General features: G+C 47.5%; 1 protein-coding gene and 1 long non-coding RNA gene across 2 annotated transcripts in view; one reads left to right on the top strand and one right to left on the bottom strand.

Annotated features, from left to right (window-relative positions):
• The window catches only part of IGDCC3 (immunoglobulin superfamily DCC subclass member 3), a 94683-nt gene extending 90774 nt beyond the window's left edge, over positions 1-3909 (top strand). The window contains exons 10-14 of the mRNA XM_063169969.1: positions 1398-1586; positions 1841-1945; positions 2944-3082; positions 3285-3492; positions 3585-3909. Of these exons, the coding sequence (XP_063026039.1) occupies positions 1398-1586; positions 1841-1945; positions 2944-3082; positions 3285-3492; positions 3585-3749 (806 nt within the window). The 3' untranslated portion in view covers positions 3750-3909. The remainder of the gene's footprint in view (positions 1-1397; positions 1587-1840; positions 1946-2943; positions 3083-3284; positions 3493-3584) is intronic.
• LOC134425381 (uncharacterized) overlaps positions 1-22116 on the bottom strand; it is a 39801-nt gene that overhangs the window by 790 nt on the left and 16895 nt on the right. Inside the window, exon 3 of the long non-coding RNA XR_010029664.1 lies at positions 5836-5956. This is a non-coding gene — a long non-coding RNA (uncharacterized LOC134425381). The remainder of the gene's footprint in view (positions 1-5835; positions 5957-22116) is intronic.

Raw genomic sequence — 22116 nt, 5'->3', positions numbered from 1 at the left:
CATCACTCACTAATGGTTGTGCTGAACTCTGTGCCAAAGGCCAGGTTTGCACAGCTCATCCTTAGAGACCCTTTGGGGAGAAACAAGCCAGAAAGCAGCTTCAGTCCAGTGCAAGCCCAGCAAGCCTTGTATGTGGGAACTGCTGAGCTTGTAATCATTTGAGATTGGAAAAATAGCTCTACCTCAAAGCCTGGAGGCTGCTGGAGAAGTAGAGCTGTTCTGCTGGATGATTTTGCTGTGGGGTGAGCTGAGCTTGGTGCCCAAAACCTTTTCTCCCTCCTGGTGCTGGTGCTGGAGCCGAGCCCTGGGCAGGGCAGAGCCTGTAGCACCTCATGCTTTGCACCTTCTGGATGGTGCCAAAGGTTGGGGAACTGATGGGAGAGTTTAGCCTGGGGGTGTTTTGTGGAAATGAGAAAAAAACCAGCAGTGAAATGTCCTGCTGAGACACATCTGGTATTGGTGTGAGAAAGGGAGGGAAGGAGGGAGGGGAAAACATAGACTGTGTGCCCCAGTGCTGCCCAGGGCACAAGGCTGGACTTGGGGCAGAGCCAGCTTTGGAAAACCCAGGTATCACAAGAAAATTGGCTTTAACTTGCAGATCTCTGCCTCTCAAGCAAGACTGATGGGGCAGGATGGGGTCAGGCAGCTTTCTGGGGATCTGGAGAGGGAACAGTCTGACCCACTCTGCAGCACACCCTGAGAATAAGGGCAGGGTTTTGGGGCATGTTCCTGGTGGACTTTGAACCAGCAGCAGGGACATCTTCTCAGCTAACCCCCTGTGTGCCCCTCAGGCCAGGTAAGTGCCTGCCTCCAAAAACAAGCCAGCCCCAGCTGTGCAGGGATCTCAGGCTGCTCAGCTGTTTGGGGCTGTTGATGAAGATGCTCTGGTTCTCTCCTGAGTCCCCAGCATAGTCACAAATCTCCCTCCTAAAGCTGATGGGGAGAGGAAGCTCCCTGCATGCCAGTGCAGGTACCTAGAAAACTTTTAAGACGGATGTCTCCAGCTCCATCCCTTCTGGTTCCTTCCTGCCAGGGGCATTAATCACTCTGAAAGGTCTGTGCCTCAGGGTGGAGGGCAAAAAATTGGAATTTGAGAACGTATTGCCAAAGTTGCTGCATTCCTGCCCTGACCTGGCCAGACTGAGCATCATATTGCAACCAAGGTGTAAAAGTAGTTTCTGCTTGCTGATCTTAGCAGAGGGAGCCCTTGCAAACTCCTACAGCTCCCTGAAGAAGTTCAAAGCTGTTAAACCAGATTCTGGTCTGCTCAGATTTTTCTCAGTCTCAGCTGGCACATTCTTTGGAGCAGTGACTGCAGGGAAAGGCTGCTGGGGAATTTCTCATCACACAGAATGAAAAAGCACTTGCAACCCACTGTCTTTCTCTCTTTGTTTCAGTCCCAGCCATGCCATCCCTCTTTATTAAAGTCATTAACAGCACCACCGTGCAGGCAACGTGGGAGCCCTCCATCAAACTGGGCCAGCACGAAGGCTTCAAGCTGTATTACCGCAAAGTCCACCTCTCCCAGTACACAGGTCCTGTGCTCCTGGCCAGCAACATCACAGCCTACAACATTACCCACCTGGGTGAGTATGGTGACACCTTGATCCATGTCCCCTCCCCACCCTGTTGTGATTTGCAGGAGAGAGCTCCTGCAAATGTGTATCCCAATCCCTAAATGCTGCAGCTGTGCCCCAGGTTTTGTGGGTGCATTCCCAGCAACAGGTAGTTGTTCACAGCATCTTGTGTGTATTTGGTAAGATGTTCCTTTCCCAGATAAGCATCACTGGGGGAGATAAGGCTCATGGTTGAACTGTCCCTCTTGTGTCCCCCTGGGCAGATGCATCGGTGGTGTATGAAGTCAAGCTCCTCGCCTACAACCAGCACGGGGACGGAAATTCCACTGTCCGCTTCGTGTCCCTGAGGGAAACTGTGGAGAGGACAGGTGAGATGGGACCTGGCTCTCACTGCTGGTTTGGGAAAAGCTCTGCAGGAAGGTGGTGAGGCCAAACTCATCCTGCGTGTCCCCTGTGGCACTACCCTCATCTCACCTTCAGCCACTCATTTATTTTCAGCATCACAGATAATGCTGAGGCAAAACTCTGCAGAGCTAAGAGCACCTGGATGGCTTTTTTACCAATGGGGGGAAGACAAACCAAATGTTTTGCACACACCAGGTTTGTCCCCTAAGCTTGACTCAGAGGTGAGGCTATGAACACGAACAACCCCCAATGCATAAGGTACCAGCTGCCATCCTCAGGTGAGATATGGTAGATATGGTGCACTGAGCATCTCTGCTCTCCTGGAGCTCTCCTGGATATTTTGTCCCTCACTGGTCAAAAGGAAGGACACGTGGCTTTGGAAAGGGAAATGGCTGCAGAGTGTGAGCTCTGTATTATGCGGCAGCAAAGGAGAAACCTCTAGAGGGAATCTCTTAACTGATCACACCTTTCATATTCATCTATGTTTAAAAAACATCCTGCTGCTCTTGGAAGACTTTTAAGCCTCCAGTGGGAATATCTTCAAGAAATAGTTATTACTCTTCTGTCTGTGCTGGAGTAAATACTAATCTCACTGGCATCTGTCTATTCCATCAGGTTTCAGCCTGCTCTGGTGTGGTGCCTGCCTCTTACCTCCCACTTTAGCATGGGGTATTGCAAAAATTAACATCAGAGTGGGTATTTTCCATTAATTGTGTCAGGTAATAAGGATGGTTCACTACAGATATTCCAGTCCTGCGCTTGCTGTGTCTCCCTTCCTGCAGTGCTGGGAGCAAGGGAGGTGCATAGGCAGGCAGTGAACCACTGCTTCCCACGTGGTTCTACTCTTCCCATGCACAACTCCCAGCACTGCCCAAGGCTCTGACTTTGGCTCTGGGCTCCCCAAAAGCTGGAGGAGCAATAGAAGAGTAGCACCACTGACCTATCCACCTTTTCCTGGCAGTGCTGAATCCTCCCTGTGACTGCATGAAGGACGAGCAGAACAATAAAACCTCCACGACCGGCATCATCATCGGGATCCACATCGGCGTCACGTGCATCATATTCTGCATCCTCTTCCTTATGTTTGGGTACCGAGGAAGGTAGGCATGCTCCTGCCACTGCTCACATGGGGTGGTGGTCCCTGGTACTGTAAGTGTGCCCACCAGTGCAATGTTGGACTTTATAGGATGGATGGAAGGATGAAGAAATGTAGCAAAGGGAGAAGGCAGATGCCAGCCTGGGGGAGGGAACAGAGGATGAACCACCTCTCTCACTCTCAGGCTCCACCTTTTTTTTTTTCAGGCTGCTGATGTGCAAAAATGTGCAGGAGCAGCTGTCAACCCCTCAGATCCCCCGGAGCCAGCGCAGTGCCACGGGCCTTGTCCTGAATGGGGCCACTAGGAGAGACAGGGATGACCGGGACTTGAACGGGAAGCAGCTGGACATGAATGAGCTGGAGAGGTTATTCCCAGCATCCCCATCCCAGGAGCAGCAGGAGAAGGGAATAACGGTAAGTCCAGCAGCATGGGAGCACACCTGGCTGTGCATTGGAGAGCTGTCACTGTCACTGTCACTGCATTGTCCCCTTCTCTCTCTCTCCAGTCGGCTCACAGCCTGTCAGCCCCCCACGATGAAACCCAGATCTCCACACTCCCTCTGGATGAGTTCAGCATCATTGAGGAGCAGCCAGACCCCCTCCCACAAAACCCCCATGCCAGCAGTCCTGCTGCTCCAGCTCCCAACCACGGCTCTGCCAATGAAGGATAAAACTGCCAAGACTCAAAGCCTCTTGTAGGAGTTACCAGAAACCAAACCCACGGCTGGTGATGTCTTTACGAGTTGTCAATCTCAGGTCAATTGAAGATTTCTACGGTCTGATTGTTATTTTTTTGTTTTGCTTTATTTTTATATATATATATAAATATATATATATATATATGTATACAGCCTTTTGGAAACTCTGTGAAGTTTATCTTTCTGACCTCTCTTGAGCTCTCAATGTGTTTCTTCCAATGATGGCTGTCTGGAGACTGGTCACGATGGATTTTTCCCACAGCTGCTATGTAACAGACTCCTTGGCAGAGTTTGGCAAACTCTCCAGTCTCTGACAGACTGGGGATACAGTGGAGCCCCCATCTCTTGGCATCCCAGACTTTTTCCTGATCAGCAGCTTTAGGACTACTTTTTGGATCTATTTTTTATTTCCAGAAGACTGGATTTGGAAAAATCCTTCTAACTTGACTCCAAAAATTGAGCCTAGGAAGGCTGTCTCTCCGTGGATTTGATGATTTTGTACACTTTTGCTATTTCTCAGGATAATTTTTTGCTGATTGACTCTAAATAATATGAAAAAAAAGGAAAAAAAAAAAAAAAAGAGTGTGTGTGTGTCAAAGGATGCCTGAGGGCTACTGAAAGACTTGGACAGACAACCCGAGTGAACTCAGAACCTACCTCAACCGGAATGAATGTCTTCTGGGAAGCAGAAATACCTTCGTCTTCCTTCGTGTTCAAACAAACAAGTAGCATAGCACTTGGTCAGTACAAGCATGGTCCTACCTCAGCAGTCACGCTCTGTACCCGCCACCTTGGTGGCTTTCTTGTTGTCGTTCCCATGTAAAGCACTTCCAAACCTTTGAAAGCAATGTTCTACCTCAAGTGTGAGAGAAACTCGTGTGGTGTGTGTGTGTGTGTGTGTGTCCTCCCCTCTCCCTCAATTCCTGCCTCTCCCACCCAGCCCCACATGAAGCACGATGCTTCACTGGTGTTATGAGCTTTACTTTTGGGGGCTCCAGTGTGAATTTGTGTGGCAGAGATTTGTGTTGTGGTTTTTTACTTTAAAGATTGTTGGGGCTGTCACAGATAAGCAGCATGATGCCCTGTGGCTCCCTGGCACCACTACCTTCCAGGGCTGATTTGGGCACTGCTCCATCCTGTGTTTGAAGGGATGGGGTACGCAGATTCCAGTGCTGGGGCTAGAGCGCCCTTGTGTCGCATCAGTGTGCTGCTCCCCAAGGCTGATTCCCAGCAGGATGATCTACAGCGTGTGCTGGCACAAGCAGCACAGAACACCCTTGGGAGGTGGGAACCTGGACATCACTGTCTTGTCCCAAAGCCCACCCAGCTATCAGGAGCACCTGTGGGGAAAGCCCAATAGAGCACTTCCCCAGTAGAGCACTTGAGATGCTACTGAGCTGCCCCCAGCTCCTCCAGCGCCATTCCAGCCACAGAACGTCCAAAGGATGAGTGGAGCCAAAAAGGCTCAGTTCCTTGGGAGGGACAAGGCAAGGAGGATGCTGGGGGCTGCCAGAGCTGCTCCTTCCCCATGCCCAGGGTGGGCAGAGGAGCTCCTGACACCAAAGAGAGGGTTTGTCCCCTCCAGAGATCAACCACCAACCTGACACTGTGGAGGTTGGGTTGTCCTGGCATAGTACAGCCTTGTGAGTCAGTGTGTGACTGGCATCGCCCATGGGTGAGATAGGGGCACACACGGGGGACAGGGACACCACGTGCCAGCTGGTGCCAGAGGGCAGCCCTTTCTCTGCTGTGTGAAGTGGTTAAACCCTGGCAAATGCAAAGGTTTGATCTCTTTGTGTAGGTGGTGGTAAATCAAACGTTGCTGTATTTGCAAGGACAGTGAACAGAATCAGGAAAGGAAATTAGTTTAAATTTTTTAAAAGTATGAATTGTATTTTTTTAAATGGTACCAGTGGGAGAGTCCCTTGTGTCAAAAACACCCCATCACCTGCCCAGCTGGCAATGGGGTGCAACCAATGGCTGTGTAAATAGTATAATATACAGGAGGCTGAGCAAATGCCTCTTCCCTGAGCTGAGTCCTGGTGCTGGGCAGGGTTACCTGGGAGCAGGACTCTGTCCTCATCCAGCTTGGCCCAAGAAGATGTAATGGCACCAACCTCAAGAGCAAGGAGCTGTTCAGGCTCGGTGTTCCTAGCCCTCTTCCATTAAAATTCGTCCTCCTGTAGACATCATGCAGAACAGAAAAGATGCAAAGGGTTACATTTTGGCATTAACACCCCCAAACAGCCTTTCCCTACCCCACCAAAGAGGCTAAATGGGCTGTCAGACGATCCCTGCTCACACCTGTGATGCTGGACCTGGAGACAGCCTGGGGAGGGACTGTGGGGGGACAGCGCTGTGTGAGACCAAGGGCACAGCCCACCCACCACAGGAGCCAGGGGATGCCGGGGTTAGGGCAAGGCAGGAGGGAGGAGAAGACACCAAACAGCTCAAGTTATAACCTCATATCAAAGACAACCTGATCCTCTCCTGCCATCCCGCTCCCCCTCCAGCCCAGATTCTCTTTTTATTGTTTTTTTCATGTGTGTAACGCCGCCGTTCACATTGAATAAGTACCGTTGCCAAAGTGAACACAGAACCTAGAGTAGTGTTCAGCTCAGACTTCCTGGAGCTGTGAACATGCTATTAATTTAATATCATATTATTGTGATATTGTAATAGTAACAAGTATTTGTCACTACTTCCTTTTATTAAAGGGAAATTCTGTGCCATTTGACTAGTTGGAATACAATAGTATGTCAAGAAGAGAGTTTTTTTGTTGTTTTTAATTATGCAGAAACATGGTGGCTTAAACCAATGCAGATTCTGTGTTGGTTTGAGATGGTTGAAGATGGATGTAAATCTTTAAGGACTTTTTTTTAGATGTTTAGCTTTTCCTCTTTTTTGGGGTTTCTTTTCTGCTCTTATCAATTCCATTGGGACCAAACACAGACAGTTGTGGCAGCTCAGTCCCTGGAGGGATGAGGCTGAAGTCTGGTGATCCATGAGGATCCATGGTCTTCCCTAAATTATCTAAGTCCACCAAACTGGGCAAAAAACCCACTCAGAATTGCATATTGTCCTTGTGCCTCTGGCTGCCACTAAGCTGGAAAAGCAACACATAACAGCCCCACTCGCTGTACTGCAGTGCTTGAACGGGGCTGGAGGCAAAACTGTCCCAACCCAAAACTTGGAAAAACATCACCTAGCAAATGTCTGGCCCTTAATCTGTGAAATGAGGAGGAAAAAAGAATTAAAACAAGAGCTTGTGTTTGGTTTCAGCATGGGGGACAGTCTGTCCTTCCTTCATCCAAACTGCTGCCCCGGTTTTGAAGGAAACTGACAGAATTTTATTCTGTGTTCAGCGCGCAGTTGTACTTGGGTAGACACATTGTATTTGGGTGCATGTGGGACAGCAGGTCCCTGTGTGTGGCAGATGAGCTGTGCCACAGGAAAGGGGTCGAGGCATCATTTGATGTCCCCAGACCAGAGGCTGAGGCAGCCAGACAGTCCCAGGGTGGTTCCCAGGGCCTTTCACCATCAGAGCCCAGCTGCCAGCCAAGGGCAGCACTCCCTTCACACTCCTTTACACACCACAACATTTAAGGAACAGCTTGCCAGGTTTCTTATTCCTCTTTTTGTCCCTCCCAACTTTTTCCTGTTGGGAGGAATCAGTTCTACCCAGAGATACAACCACTGGATGACAGGCAGGTGTTGGATCCAGGGCAAACTGCTGGAGACTGCCTGTGTTTGGGGTAGGAATCTGATCCTACAATATTTTTTAAATAATTACACTAATTCAACCTGTTGCCTTTTGTCAGCTGATCCCAAAAACCCTCTTATTTTCTGGCTATGTGAGATGAAATTATGGGAAGGAATAAATATCCAAAAGCTGATTTTTTTATTTTATTTTATTTTTGGTAACCCATAATGGGCACAACCTATTCTTGAAGATCTCAAGTTAACCAGAGACAGCTGCTTCCTCAGGGATAGTATCCACATTGTCTTTAGTTGAACAGGGAATAGTTTTATGCTGTGACAGGGTATTTTCACACTGTTGGATTCAGGTATTTATTTGTCTATCATTATCTTTCTTCTTCCTCGTTTTGTAAAGGGGCTGATACATTTAGGTGCTGGACCAGTTTGGGAATTTTAAAGCTTCCACCCAAAATTATACCAAGGGACTGTAGGTTTTAAATTGGCAATAAGAGGAGAGAAGCTACGAAGTGTTGCTGCCTCTGGATAGTGAAGGGAAGAGTTTTGCTGCCTGTGGGGGTGTTCCTCTGGGATAACCATCCCATGGCATTTCAGGGGGGATCAGTGCCGTGTCTGAGCCCCCTCTGACAGCACTTAAGTCTGGGAAAATTGGTTAAAAAAAAAGGAAATTAAAAGCTTATGAAAACAAACGGGGGGGAGCTCCTCACTTCATCTGTGCAAACAGTGTGTGGAAATCTATCCGTCCCCGTGCGCGCCGGAGCAGGCAGGTTACAGATCCCATCCAGCAACTTGATGCCAGCTCATTTATTTCCCTCACCCGCCAAATTAAAAAAGGGAAAGGAAAAGGAAGGTGCCTGGCTGGAGCTGTGGGCAGGGAGATGGGGAGGAGAGAAGCACCAGCACCACCCGGCGAAAGCGCTGCTGGCACAGGGCCATGGCACTGAAAGCCCTGGAACACTGGGAATCAGGGAAAGGCTCCAGGCTCACTCCAAGGGCACAGCCTGGGCTTCGGCATCGCGTGGGAAGAAGGGACAGGGCCGGTGCGAAGCCCAGCGAGTCGGGGACAAGCCTGATTTCACGGGGCTTTGGATCAGGGTCTGACTTAAAAAGCAAAGAGGGATTTGTACTTTGATCCTATTTCCATCATTTCAACTTGCAATATCTTTACGTTTGTAAGAAAGTCATAATAAAACCAATGCTAAACCTTTGTCCCAGTCCTTTTTGGGAGTCAGCTGTTAGCAGTAATACTAAAAACCCAAATTGCAAAGCACTTTTCTACTGTTTATTTTCTACCTTTCTTACTTTGAACTGTCGTGATATTGAAATCCCACTGATCCCACGATTGTTAGCTCTGTATTAAAAAAATAATAATAAAACCCAGGTTTTTTGTAGTATGCTCTGTTTAGATTTTAGCCTGTGGCTACTTGTACAAGGAAAATAAAACTAGAATAAATGAGCCTGCGTGGAGTTTTTCTTGTCATATGCAGGGCTGTGGTGTGGGGATTGTTCAGAGCAACTTGGGGCATCACCACTTCAGTGGTGATGAATCTGGTTCCTCTCAAAGAGCATCTTCCAAAATTTAGCATTTAAGAGCTGAGGGTTTTTTTATTTTGATGCTTTGTTCATAAACTCCAGCGAAGCCATCGGCAGAGTCCTTCTGGAGCATGGGGGCTCTTTGGGAACTGGGTAAGATGAGACCTCTAGGGTCACAGTGTCACACCTGTGCTTAGAAGTGCAAATCAATTTCCAATTAATCTTGGCTCTTGTTCAGCTATTGCTGCAGCTGCTTTTCCCATTGCCTGCAGCGCTAGGTGAGGGTGGGGAGGCCCTGACACAATTGCCCAGAGAAGCTGTGGCTGCTCCATCCCTGAAATATCCAAGGTCAGGTTGGATGGGGCTTGGAGCACCCTGGGATAGAGGAAGGTGTCCCTGCCCATGGCAGGAGGTGAGAACAGAATGATTATTTAGGTCCCTTCCAAGCCAGACCATTCTGGGATTCTAAGATGCATCCTTGCCCCAAAATGTGCTGTGAGCCACGAGCCACCCTCCTGCCACTGTCCTGTGTGCTGCTCCTGCTGCCCTCGATGCCAAAGGACAGGCAAAGCAGAGGCTGTGGGGAATGAATGAGTGAGAGTGAGCCCAGCAGCTCAATAAGCAGTGAGTGAAAAGTTGCTCCAAACAACTCCCTGAAGCTCTTGGAAGAGCTAAATTGCAGCATGGATTGTCTAAATATATACTTCATAATAAATACCAGCATAAAACCTGATTTTATTTCCCAGTGGCAACACAAGAGGTGAAAAAAAGATCAGAGTGGGCTCACTCAGGGGATTTTCATGTAAGTTCAGTGAAATCTGGTACTGCAGATAGCAGCTGCAGAGTCAAGGTATTGTATAGAGCTTGTGGCTTTCATTAAAAAGGACTTTCCCTGCCTTCATGGCAATAAAAAAAAGGTTTGACAATATTAATCTGAAGTCTTAGAAACTAAGGAAATAAAAAACCCCAAGCAATACGTTTAAATCACTTTGATTTTGGGCTGTTGGAAATATTAAGAGCCTTCAAAAAAACCCTACTTGAGTGCTCAAAACTCGTCTTTAGTAGCAGCAATCTCCTTTTGACCACGTGCATTCAAATTTCTGCTGGAAACATCTCAAATCAACTCTTCAGCTACAGAGACACTAAAAAAAAATTAAGTTGGGTGTTTTCACTCCAAACACCACATTCCTGCCTCAGATTTCGCTGGAGATGTTACTGCTAATGTCCTAGTTATAACCCTGCCAACACAGGAGAATTTATAAGATGCCATAAAGCCCTAACTATCAGAAAGGTCATTTTGGCATTAATACCACTCGGGCATCACCGCTTCATTTGCTGACACTTTTACAGAGCCACGCTTGATTCCAGCACGGCTGCTGTAAAACCTTTACAGCAATGGCCTAAGCCTCCAAATATCATCTTAAAAATCAAGAGCTGGAACATCTTCATCAGCAAGTGCAGGCAGCTTGGAAAGGGTCTGCTCTCTCTCAGTGTGGGGTTCCCCAAAATCCAGGGTGAGCACCCAACCCCACTGCTCCAGGAGGGATTTATTCCACAGCTCTTACCTCCAGCCCCGTTATTCCCAGCACCTTCAGACCCCACCAGTGCTCGCTGCCTTGGCTAAATTAAAAGTCTCCTAATTTCATGCAAAATTACCAACCCCTCGCCTTGCCCAGAAAGCCATTTCCTTAGCGCTAAAATAGCTAAATTCGTCTTGCTCGGCCTCGTAAAGGAGCTTGTCTTGTTTATTGAGCGATAAATATAAAGGTACAGTAACTAAATTCATCAGTCCCTAAACGCAGCCGTTGGGAATGGCCATTTCCACCATCCAATCTACAGCTGCATGAATATTTCAGAGTCCTTTTTCCCTTGGGTGCTCGTCTTATCTCTGGAGCCTGGATATTATTTTCTGCTTTTCAGCTTTTTGGATGTATTGGAGGAAATGTCATTATTTGGACCTGGGTGGATTACAGTTGACTTTCCTAAGCCAATTTATATTGGCAAGCTGCTGTTTTTAAAAACCCCTATAAATCACTCCCATGAATTTTAATAATATAACGTGGTTTCAAACATGCTCCCTTAATACGTGACACACTATTACAGCCGGCAATCGCTCCTCAGGTTGTGAACTCCGTTCTGCCGTCACCTTCAGCGAGCGCCGCGGGGGACGAGCGAGGCCTCGGCCACAATCATGGAAATACCCACTCCTGCCCCAAATACCTTGTCATTGCAGAGATTGCAACTTAACAGTGAGACCTCAGAGAGGCTGGCACAGAAATCATGGGGGACTATTTGATGATATTTCCCTAAATAACGATAAAAGATCCACACCCAGAGTGCAGCCCCAGGCTGGGATTTGTGGCTCCAACTGGTCCATAACCTCCCACACGCCAGGAGACAAGGCCATGTCTCCTCATCACCTATGGGCTTATTCTGATGAGCTCTGTCCTCTTCTTGTGCAAATTATATTCATTTTCTTCCCATTCCCATTGCAACAACTCCATGGTGTCTGCCAGCTCTCAAGGGGTGTCTGTCAGTGGAGAGTGGTCTCCTGGCCAGAAGAGAAAGGGTTAAGAGGGATAAGGAATAAAAGCCAGGGCAAAGGAGAGACCTTGGGAGACCTTTGCTAAGGAACATCCAGGATCACATGGAGGAACTGATTATGAGGTTTGGTGCCCCACTGGTGGCACTGGTGATGCCCCCACTGGAGAGCTGCTTGTTCACGTTGCTTGGTGTTAGTTGTACAGAACCAAAACATAAGAATATTCAACCCTGGAAGTGTTCCAGGCCAGCTTGGAGCAGCCTGGTCTAGTGGAAGGTGTCCCTGCCCACAGCAGGGGGTTGGAACTGGATGGTCTATAAGGTCTCTTCCAACCCAAACTAGTCTGTGATTCTGTGAATATAATAAGAGCATCTGCAAGAAAGAAGATCTGTAAGGGATGGACTATTTGCAGGCAGGGAAAAAAATAATGAGCCAGTCTGCTTTTTGGCTTCTAAAAGCAGTGAGGGCTTCCCAGCACAGGATGCAGCAGGATGGGGGTAAACGGGGTACAAGAACCTCCTCAGACCTTGCCACTGCCTGCTCGGCTGCTGCCAGCACCACTGAGACCCAAAGCAATCCCTGGTTTAATATTCTTGGGAGAAAAAAATAAAAATCCCGTTTGTTCAGGGAGCAAACAGGCTTTTCAAAGGCTTTAGCTGTGATGATTTCCCCTGAAATGTTGTCACGTTCATCATTAATCTATTTTTTCCCTTTTCTGTAACTTAACCTGCGACAAGCCGACATTGTAAGTGCTTGATTTTCCAAGAATAAATTACAGTTTCATAAATGGTATTTTGCTTCACTGCTCAATTTGCAAGTGAAATGATGCCAATTGCTTTGTTCACAGGATTTTATCTAGCACAAACAATACCATCCTCGAGATTTATTTATTTTTTAACCCTCAAGTTATTTTCGGAGCCTATATAACAGGATACATGGAAAAGTACACGACAGCCCATATGTTTTGGCATTATCGACTAGCCATGAGCAGATACAAGGGCCCACGTGCCTATAAAACATCGATCCAGGAATGAGATGTCACACACAGAGTGAGACACTGCCCAAAGAGAAAATAATCCCTTAGATCAAAAATATTTACAGTTGCCCCATGCTGGGCTAGAGCGCCCTGAGTGACTTTTTATATGCATGATTTATGATTTGGGCCTGGGAAATCAGCTCCCCCCAGCTTCTCCCAGGGACCACCAAGTTGCCTCATGGACCAACACATCCCCAGTGGGGTCTCCAGAACATGGAGTACCTCAGTCCTGTTGAAAATATGGGTTCACAACAGCTCAATTTTTTTTTTCTTATATGATAAAATTATGAGAAATAGGAATAAAATGAAAGCACCTTGGAGCTATTTATGTTTTTTAAATGCAGAGAAATTCTCCCTGCTGGGGAGGCCAGCTCTGCCCAGGGACAGCCAAGCCACACAAGCTGGGACATGTCAGCATTAAACCCAGTAAAGCCTTTCATCAAGGGAAGGAGAAGAGAGAAAAAAATCCCTGCCGCAGGAGCCGCAGCGGAGGCAGCGCTCGTGGAAAACGCGGCCCAGGACCCGCAGGACGTGCTCCGAGGGCCCCAGCGCGCCCAGGCAGCGGCTGCAGCGCCGCGGGAACAGCCTGCGGACAGCCGGGATTTAGGGGGAAACATCCCCGGAATTGGGGGAAAAAGGCTGGGATATGGGGGGAAAATATCCCCAGATTTGGGGGAAAATGTCCTGGGGTTTTGGGGAAATATCCTCGAGTCTGGGGGGAAATGTCGTAAAAGGTGCCGTAAAGCGCGACTGTCGTAAAACTGGCCGTAAAGCACGACTGTCGTAAAAGGTGCCGTAAAGCGCGACTGTCGTAAAAGGTGTCGTAAAGCGCGACTGTCGTAAAAGGTGCCGTAAAGCACGACTGTCGTAAAACCGGCCGTAAAGCGCGACTGTCGTAAAAGGTGTCGTAAATCGCGACTGTCGTAAAAGGTGCCGTAAAGCACGACTGTTGTAAAAGCTGCCGTAAAGCGCGACTGTCGTAAAACCGGCCGTAAAGCGCGACTGTCGTAAAACCGGCCGTAAAGCGCGACTGTCGTAAAAGGTGTCGTAAAGCGCGACTGTCGTAAAACCGGCCGTAAAGCGCGACTGTCGTAAAAGCGGCCGTAAAGCGCGACTGTCGTAAAAGGTGCCGTAAAGCGCGACTGTCGTAAAAGGCGTCGTACAGCGCGACTGTCGTAAAAGGTGCCGTAAAGCACGACTGTCGTAAAATGTGCCGTAAAGCATGACTGTCGTAAAAGGTGCCGTAAAGCACGACTGTCGTAAAAGGTGCCGTAAAGCACGACTGTCGTAAAATGTGCCGTAAAGCACGACTGTCGTAAAAGGTGCCGTAAAGCACGACTGTCGTAAAACCGGCCGTAAAGCGCGACTGTCGTAAAAGGTGCCGTAAAGCGCGACTGTCGTAAAAGGCGCCGTAAAGCGCGACTGTCGTAAAATGTGCCGTAAAGCGCGACTGTCGTAAAATGTGCCGTAAAGCGCGACTGTCGTAAAACCGGCCGTAAAGCGCGACTGTCGTAAAATGTGCCGTAAAGCGCGACTGTCGTAAAACCGGCCGTAAAGCGCGACTGTCGTAAAAGGTGCCGTAAAGCGCGACTGTCGTAAAAGGCGCCGTAAAGCGCGACTGTCGTAAAATGTGCCGTAAAGCGCGACTGTCGTAAAAGGTGCCGTAAAGCGCGACTGTCGTAAAATGTGCCGTAAAGCGCGGCTGTCGTAAAATGTGCCGTAAAGCGCGACTGTCGTAAAAGGTGCCGTAAAGCACGACTGTCGTAAAATGTGCCGTAAAGCGCGGCTGTCGTAAAATGTGCCGTAAAGCGCGACTGTCGTAAAAGGTGTCGTAAAGCGCGACTGTCGTAAAAGGCGCCGTAAAGCGCGATTGTCGTAAAAGGTGCCGTAAAGCACGACTGTCGTAGAATGTGCCGTAAAGCGCGGCTGTCGTAAAATGTGCCGTAAAGCGCGACTGTCATAAAAGGTGTCGTAAAGCACGACTGTCGTAAAAGGTGTCGTAAAGCACGACTGTCGTAAAAGGTGCCATAAAGCAGGACTGTCGTAAAATGTGCCGTAAAGCGCGACTGTCGTAAAAGGTGTCGTAAAGCGCGACTGTCGTAAAGGTGCCGTAAAGTGCGACTGCCGTAAAAGGTGCCGTAAAGCAGCACTGTCGTAAAGCCGGTCGTAAAGCGCGAGTGTCATAAAAGGTGCCGTAAAGCGCGACTGTGCGAATTGTTCCGAAGAGCCGAGTGTGGCTGAAAACAGCCGAGTTTCACCGAAGAGCTGAGTGTGGCCGGAAATAGCCGAGTTTACACCAAAAGCCGATGACAGCCGGCTGGAACTGATAGCCGACGGTAGCCAACTTGAGCCGCATTTAGACAATGTGCCGAATACGACCGAGTTTAGCCCAACCGTGGGGAGTTCAGCCGAAGAGCCGAACTGAAACGAGTTTAGACCAAGAGCCGAACCAAGCCAAATTCAGCCGAGTTTCATTAAACAGAACCGAACGACGCCGCAGTGCTGTGCCTGCAGTGCGCCTGTGCAGACGGCAGGGGGCGCTGTATAAAGTATAAAATATCAACTATCTATAAGAAGGAATAAAAGCTCTATGTCATGTGCAGCAGTAGAAAATTTCAGGCTCCCAGGGAATAAATAGTTTTCTTTCAATCATTTTCATTTTGGAGTTTTTTTTACTCCCAGGTAGCCTGAAAGTTACTACTGCTGCTTTTTTATTCTAAAGCTAGAAAGGAAAACCAAGATTAGAAATACAGGGAAAGAAAGAAAGAAAGGAAGAGAAAGAAAAAAAGAAAATAAGGAAAGGAACTGAAAGGAAGAAAATAAGGAAAGGAACTGAAAGGAAGAAAGAAGGAAGGAAGGAAGACAGACAAAAAAAAAACCAAAAACCAGGAGGGGCAAGGAGAAACCTAGGGGGAAAAAAAAAGAAAAAGAAAAGAAAAAAAACCCAACAAAAAACAAACCCACAGAAAAAAACCTCGAGATGGGCGAGAAAACCGCCCCCCCCCCAAAAAAAAACGCCAAGATGGGCAAGAAAAATCCCAGAAATACCACAGTAAAAAAAAAAAAAAAACAGGGAAAAAAAACACCAAAACCAAAAGCAAACAAACAAAAAACCCCAAACAACAACAAGATGGGCAAGAAAAAAACGCAGAAAAAAAACCCAAGATGGGCAAGAAAAAGCCCAGAATAGAACCCCAAGAAAAAAAAAAACGGAAAAAAACCCTAAGAAAACCCAGAAAAAAAAAACAGAAAAGAACCCAAGATGGGCAAGAAAAATCCCTGAAAACAGACCAGAGAAAAAACCCAAGATGGGCAAGAAATAAAATCAGAACAAAAAACCAAGATGGGGAAGAAAAATCCAGAAAAAAAAAAAAAAAACCAAAATGGCAAAGAAAAACCCAGGAAAAAAAAAAAAAACAGAAAAAAAAAACCCCAAGGGGGGCAAGGAAAAACCAGAAAAAACACCAAAATGGGCAAGAAGAAACGAAGAAAAAACCCCAAGAAATGCCAGAAAAAAATCAAGGAAAAAGGGAGTAAAAGCCCCAAGAAACAAGGCAAGAAAGAGAGGCAATAAAGGCCACAAAAACTCAAGACAAAAAAAAAACAAAAACAAGACATGCCAGAAAAAGGTACGAAAATGGTTCTGCCAGGTGCGATCAAGGTGAGCGGGTTCAGTTTCAGGTCCAGGAGATGAACAAGTGTCAGATTAGCTTGGGGCACTGCTGTGCAATGCAGTCGTGACAGGATTTATGTTTAAATATAGTTTAAATAAATTGGGGATTGTTTGGCTTTTGTTGGGGTATGGGCTGGAGATTTCATAAAAAATATAAAACTAGAAATGCAAATATATCATATATATGTCGATATCAATAAATATTTAATAAATATAAATAGAAGTAAAAGAAATCTATTGTGTCAAAAGAATATATTTATTATTATATAAAAAGGTATTCTCTCCAATATATATAATATCTATAAATATAACAAATGAAAATTACAAATATAGATGTGAATAGAATTATGACAAACAAAATTATTTTTAAAATTTTAAATGTGTTTTAAATAAAGGGGTGTCTTTTCTTTTTATTTTGTTAGAGGCAGGGGTTTTATTTTAAATAATATAAGTACTATAGAAATGTAAATCGACATACAGAAATATATAATAAATATATAGAGATATAAAGATATAATACCAAACTATGAATAGAAATCTATGTAAGTAACATGAAGAGATGCAATATATAATATAATTTTTATTATACAGTAATATAAATTCTAAATATAAATGCGAATATAATTGTGAAAAATATATGATGGGGGCTCAGATCAGCACCAGGTGTGAGTGTGAGGGTGATGGGGGCTCAGATCAGCACCAGGTGTGAGTGTGAGGATGATGGGGGCTCGGAGCAGCCCAGGTGTGAGTGTGAGGATGATGGGGGCTCGGAGCAGCCCAGGTGTGAGTGTGAGGATGATGAGGGGCCGGCTCCTGCCAGGGCGAGGCTGTTTTAGGGGCAGGCTTTGCCTCAGCTCCCTTTTGCATGGAGCTGCTGAGTGGAGGGGTTTATGGGGCGCTCCCGGCGCTGTCTCATGGAAGGACTGCGAGAGCTTCTCACAGGGTCGGGGGGACACCTGGAGCTGCGCTTGGGTATGTGGAGCATCGCTTAAAGGAGGTGCCGAGGGACGAATCTTTGTGCCGGGGAGCAGCAGCCGAACAGGTGAGCCCGTGTGGGTTTGGAGCGGGGAGAAAAAAATAAAAATCCCGTTTGTTCAGGGAGCAAACAGGCTTTTCAAAGGCTTTAGCTGTGATGATTTCCCCTGAAATGTTGTCACGTTCATCATTAATCTATTTTTTCCCTTTTCTGTAACTTAACCTGCGACAAGCCGACATTGTAAGTGCTTGATTTTCCAAGAATAAATTACAGTTTCATAAATGGTATTTTGCTTCACTGCTCAATTTGCAAGTGAAATGATGCCAATTGCTTTGTTCACAGGATTTTATCTAGCACAAACAATACCATCCTCGAGATTTATTTATTTTTTAACCCTCAAGTTATTTTCGGAGCCTATATAACAGGATACATGGAAAAGTACACGACAGCCCATATGTTTTGGCATTATCGACTAGCCATGAGCAGATACAAGGGCCCACGTGCCTATAAAACATCGATCCAGGAATGAGATGTCACACACAGAGTGAGACACTGCCCAAAGAGAAAATAATCCCTTAGATCAAAAATATTTACAGTTGCCCCATGCTGGGCTAGAGCGCCCTGAGTGACTTTTTATATGCATGATTTATGATTTGGGCCTGGGAAATCAGCTTCCCCCAGCTTCTCCCAGGGACCACCAAGTTGCCTCATGGACCAACACATCCCCAGTGGGGTCTCCAGAACATGGAGTACCTCAGTCCTGTTGAAAATATGGGTTCACAACAGCTCAATTTTTTTTTTCTTATATGATAAAATTATGAGAAATAGGAATAAAATGAAAGCACCTTGGAGCTATTTATGTTTTTTAAATGCAGAGAAATTCTCCCTGCTGGGGATGCCAGCTCTGCCCAGGGACAGCCAAGCCACACAAGCTGGGACATATCAGCATTAAACCCAGTAAAGCCTTTCATCAAGGGAAGGAGAAGAGAGAAAAAAATCCCTGCGTGGGAAATATTAATGTTGCAAGATTTGGTTAACAGCCATGGCTTCTGCTAGGATTTCTTTAATCTGTGTTTTTAGGGGAGACGTTTGTAGAAAAGCCTTCATTTGGAAAAATTTGGTATAAGACAAAAAATGAATTGAAATAGTTGCATTAGGGATGGAAACCTGGTGTTTGAGGTGTTTATGCTCACTAATAAATTGGGATGAATTTGTGGAGAGCCTGGATCTTCATCCTTTAACAGATCCACCCCACTAGAGCTGGCTGGCTCCTGGTTTTCCTGCAGTTGATAAATCATTTAACTAACACCACAGAACTCTGAATCTGCAGGTGATGTGGGCAGCAGAGGCAGAGTTTGCATTTCTAACAGGGAAACTGAGGCACAGAAAGAATATTTGTCTTCCCCTTCAGATACTTCCGTGTTTGCTTTCATCCCTCCTCTGCTTCTCACCCCACTTCCCTCATCCCCCTGGATGAGACACTGGGAAAAGTTTTTGCTGTTCCCTTGCAAATGGATACTTCAAGACAGACCCAGACCTTCAGAGGCTTTGGCACTGAACAACGATGAATTTCTGGTAACAAATCACATCACAAAACAGAATTGTCACCTTTTGGGCCACCCCAAGAGGCAACATGGAAATCTCAGTGAAATGAAACATTCTTAGACGGACAAAGTGTGTCCCAGTGTCCCTGTTGAGGCCATCATTAGATTGTTACAACATGGAAAACCAAAATAAAACTGAGGTTAAAAGAAGCGAGGGCTTGCCCACCGCAGGTACGGTGTGAATGTGTCCCTCCGCGGCTTCCCCACACACAGAGCTGCCGGCCAAGCGCTGCGGGCTCAGGGGCTGGGCCGCTAATGGCTTTAAGCGGCGCTAATTGATCCGTGCAGTCACTGTAATTACGGAGCGGGATATGGTGGCAAAACACGGGCAGAGCATTAACTGCTGCGAAGGGAAAAATCCAAATCACGGGTGAATCGATCTTCAGGCAGCCGGCACTGACAGCCCCGGCCCTCAGCGCTGAGCATTTTCCAATGCGCTGAGCTTTTCTGCAGGAACGTGCTGATTTCAGGAATATTTGATGGGAAGAAGGGTGGCTGTTAGCTCTTTTAATCTATTTCTTTGCATTTTGCCTTTAAGCCCAGGCTGAGCCACTGCGGGTTTGCCCCTGCTGCACTGAGCAGCCCCTAATCCAAAGGTGCCCAACAGAAAGCACTGGGTATCTTTGCAATTAATTACCCTTAATGACAACCTCCAGCAGCATTAGTGCAGGGTGTTGTATGAGCCACCATGAAGAGCTGCTCTGTGCGTGCAACAGGGGCCCACTCCCATCCTTTTCCTAATGCAACTTATTGATTATTCTAATTAAAACATGCGTTAGTAGGTACTTCTGATGGTGAGGGGTCGTGTGGGGCCGAGGGGAGAGGGAGCAGCCCCCAGCTCCTGCCTGCAGACAGGGGCTCCCAGCAAGTGCCTGAGGATGGAAAGTGGAATGAACAGGGGAAGGAGAGAGGGCTTGGTCAGGGGACAGTGCTGGGAAGTGACAAGGTGCAGGAAGATGACATTGTTTTGCAGTAATCTCCCAACCTTCGTTAATACTGCTGTCACAGCACTGACGGGCTGTGTTAATTAAAATGAATGGTACATGACAGAGCAATAATTCCATTATTTCTCCATGCTTGCACCTTCCTGTGTTTCATCCTCCAGGAGCAGGGGAGGGAGAGCCGGGGACACAGTGGCAGGACCGGTGTCCCTGAGCAGCTGAAGGTTCCTGACCTGCTGCCTCCTGTCAGGGAGTGGTGCCCACAGCAGCAAGGTGCTCACGGCTCCACGGCTGCCGGTGCCCTCCTCACCCTGCACCGCTGCCACAGCAAATCCCTGTCCCTGCAGCCGGGAGGGTCCACATGCCCCATCCACCCAGGGACACCCCGAGAGCAAGGAGGCCCCTGGAGCCACAAAGAGCATCCAGTACAGGGACAAACCCTTCCCTCCCACAATCAGCAGCCACAAGCAACAGACAGGCACGGACTGATGGTGAATCAAGGGTTTTGCTAAAATGCCTCTTCTTCAGAGACTGTTCTCCCGCCTCCCACACCTCTCCCTGCCTCTGTCCAACAGCATTCCCAAAAGACTAAACACCTTTGGTTTCCATGGCAGCCTGATTTTCAATGAGCATCCTTCAAGTCTTAACCGGAAAGAAAGTGTTTCATTAATGCATACAGGACACACTGGCATCTCCCCGGGGCGACAGTATCCTTCCCCCAAAACTAACACCTTCTGCCCATAGTTTGTTTTTTTTTTTATTTTAGTGGATTGATGGACTGATGGAGCCATGGGAAGGGGCTGGCTAGCTCTGCCACTGACTCACGGAGCTTGCTTAGAGAGGGACTTGGGCTGCTCTTGCTTGGGGAAAATTAAAGAAATAAAGTGATGCTGAGCATCGGGAGGTGGCATGTGGAGCTTCCTTCCGGAATGGCCGCCTCCCCTCCAACCCATTGCAGGGGGACATTGACACCTCCCCAGCTGTCCCTTCTGAGCTGTCCTTGATACCAAACTCCTGGTTTTTGTTTGCCTATTTCCATCCAGACTCTGCTTCTGTCTCCTGTTAAAAACAAGCTGAGCAGTTTGCACAATCACAATTTGCCATTTCTTTTGGGCTTAACCCCATTTAGTGGCTCTGTCAGGCAGATGGTGCCCAGAGCTGGAGAATAGGAAACTAAGGAACTAATGATTTGAAGCAGGGCACTTCAGTCCTGCAGGATGTCATAAGAAAGGGTCAAAGGACATTCCCTCCAGCCCAGGGGTGCCAGTGCAGGGCAAAGCGGGATATGTTTGCTATGTGATGTCCAATTAAAGTAACTGTTATGCAGAACAAGTGAAATTTTTTAGCAGAGGATGCCTGGGGGAGGATGTGGAGGATGCACTGAGGCAAAGCAACCCAACCTTCACTAGCCTGGAACCTTTCAAAGATTTTTTAAGAGACCCCAGGTCACGGCACAGGCCCGGCCCTGGCGTTTCCCAGCGCACAGGATAATTGCCGTCCAGCCGTGACGTACCCTCTCGCTGACCCCGCCGGGGTCCCAGCCACCCTCCAGGATCTGGCAAGGGCAGATATACGGCAGGACCTCAGGGGGCTCCTAAAAGCAGGTCACACCAAAACAATACAGCTTTGTCAGAGGCACAGGGGGAGCGAAGCCGCAGTCAGCCCCGACTGCTGCCGCAGGATTTACTGCCCGCAGATGGGATGGTGGTTGTGGATGATGCACCGAGCATCGCCCTGGGGCAGCCAGGGAAAAGAGAGCTGGGAAAGTGCCCCCACACTTGGTTTGGTTTCTGCTTTGTATGTGCAGCATCATCTTTAGCTGCAGCAAAGGCTGCTCTCTGGAGATCAGGATTTGGGAAGTCTCAGGCGGGTCCAATGCTTGGCTGACGTTCCCTGCTTGGCCTCATTCCCCCTCCAGCTGGGGTGTCTAGTTCCAGAGCTTGGAGAGCTGATCTGAGCTGCAGAGCAGGGTTTGCCCCCAGCGAGGTTTATTCTGCTCTTACATCACCCTACCATGGGAAGAGCCTGCCCATGTGGACTAAGGCATCTCAGAGAGACCTGGACCTCAGTCCTCCATCCCTGAAAGGAAAGCAGGATGCTGCCATGCCAGAGCATGTATTTATCCATCATATTTACCCAAGAGCTTAGGAAGGAGCTAAAGGGACATGATAGAGCCTGTCCATGCACCAAAGGGTGGTCAAAGAGCACCAAAGGTAAATGCAAAGATGCTGCATAGGATACAGTTGAGATAAAAGGTATTATTTCTTAGAATATCATCTAATAAAGTTAAATTAAGCATATAATAACTGTCCATCTTA

Source organism: Melospiza melodia, chromosome 15 (genome assembly GCF_035770615.1).
Source record: "Melospiza melodia melodia isolate bMelMel2 chromosome 15, bMelMel2.pri, whole genome shotgun sequence".
Classification (NCBI taxonomy): Eukaryota; Metazoa; Chordata; class Aves; order Passeriformes; family Passerellidae; genus Melospiza; species Melospiza melodia.
This window is presented reverse-complemented; position numbering and strand designations above follow the sequence as displayed.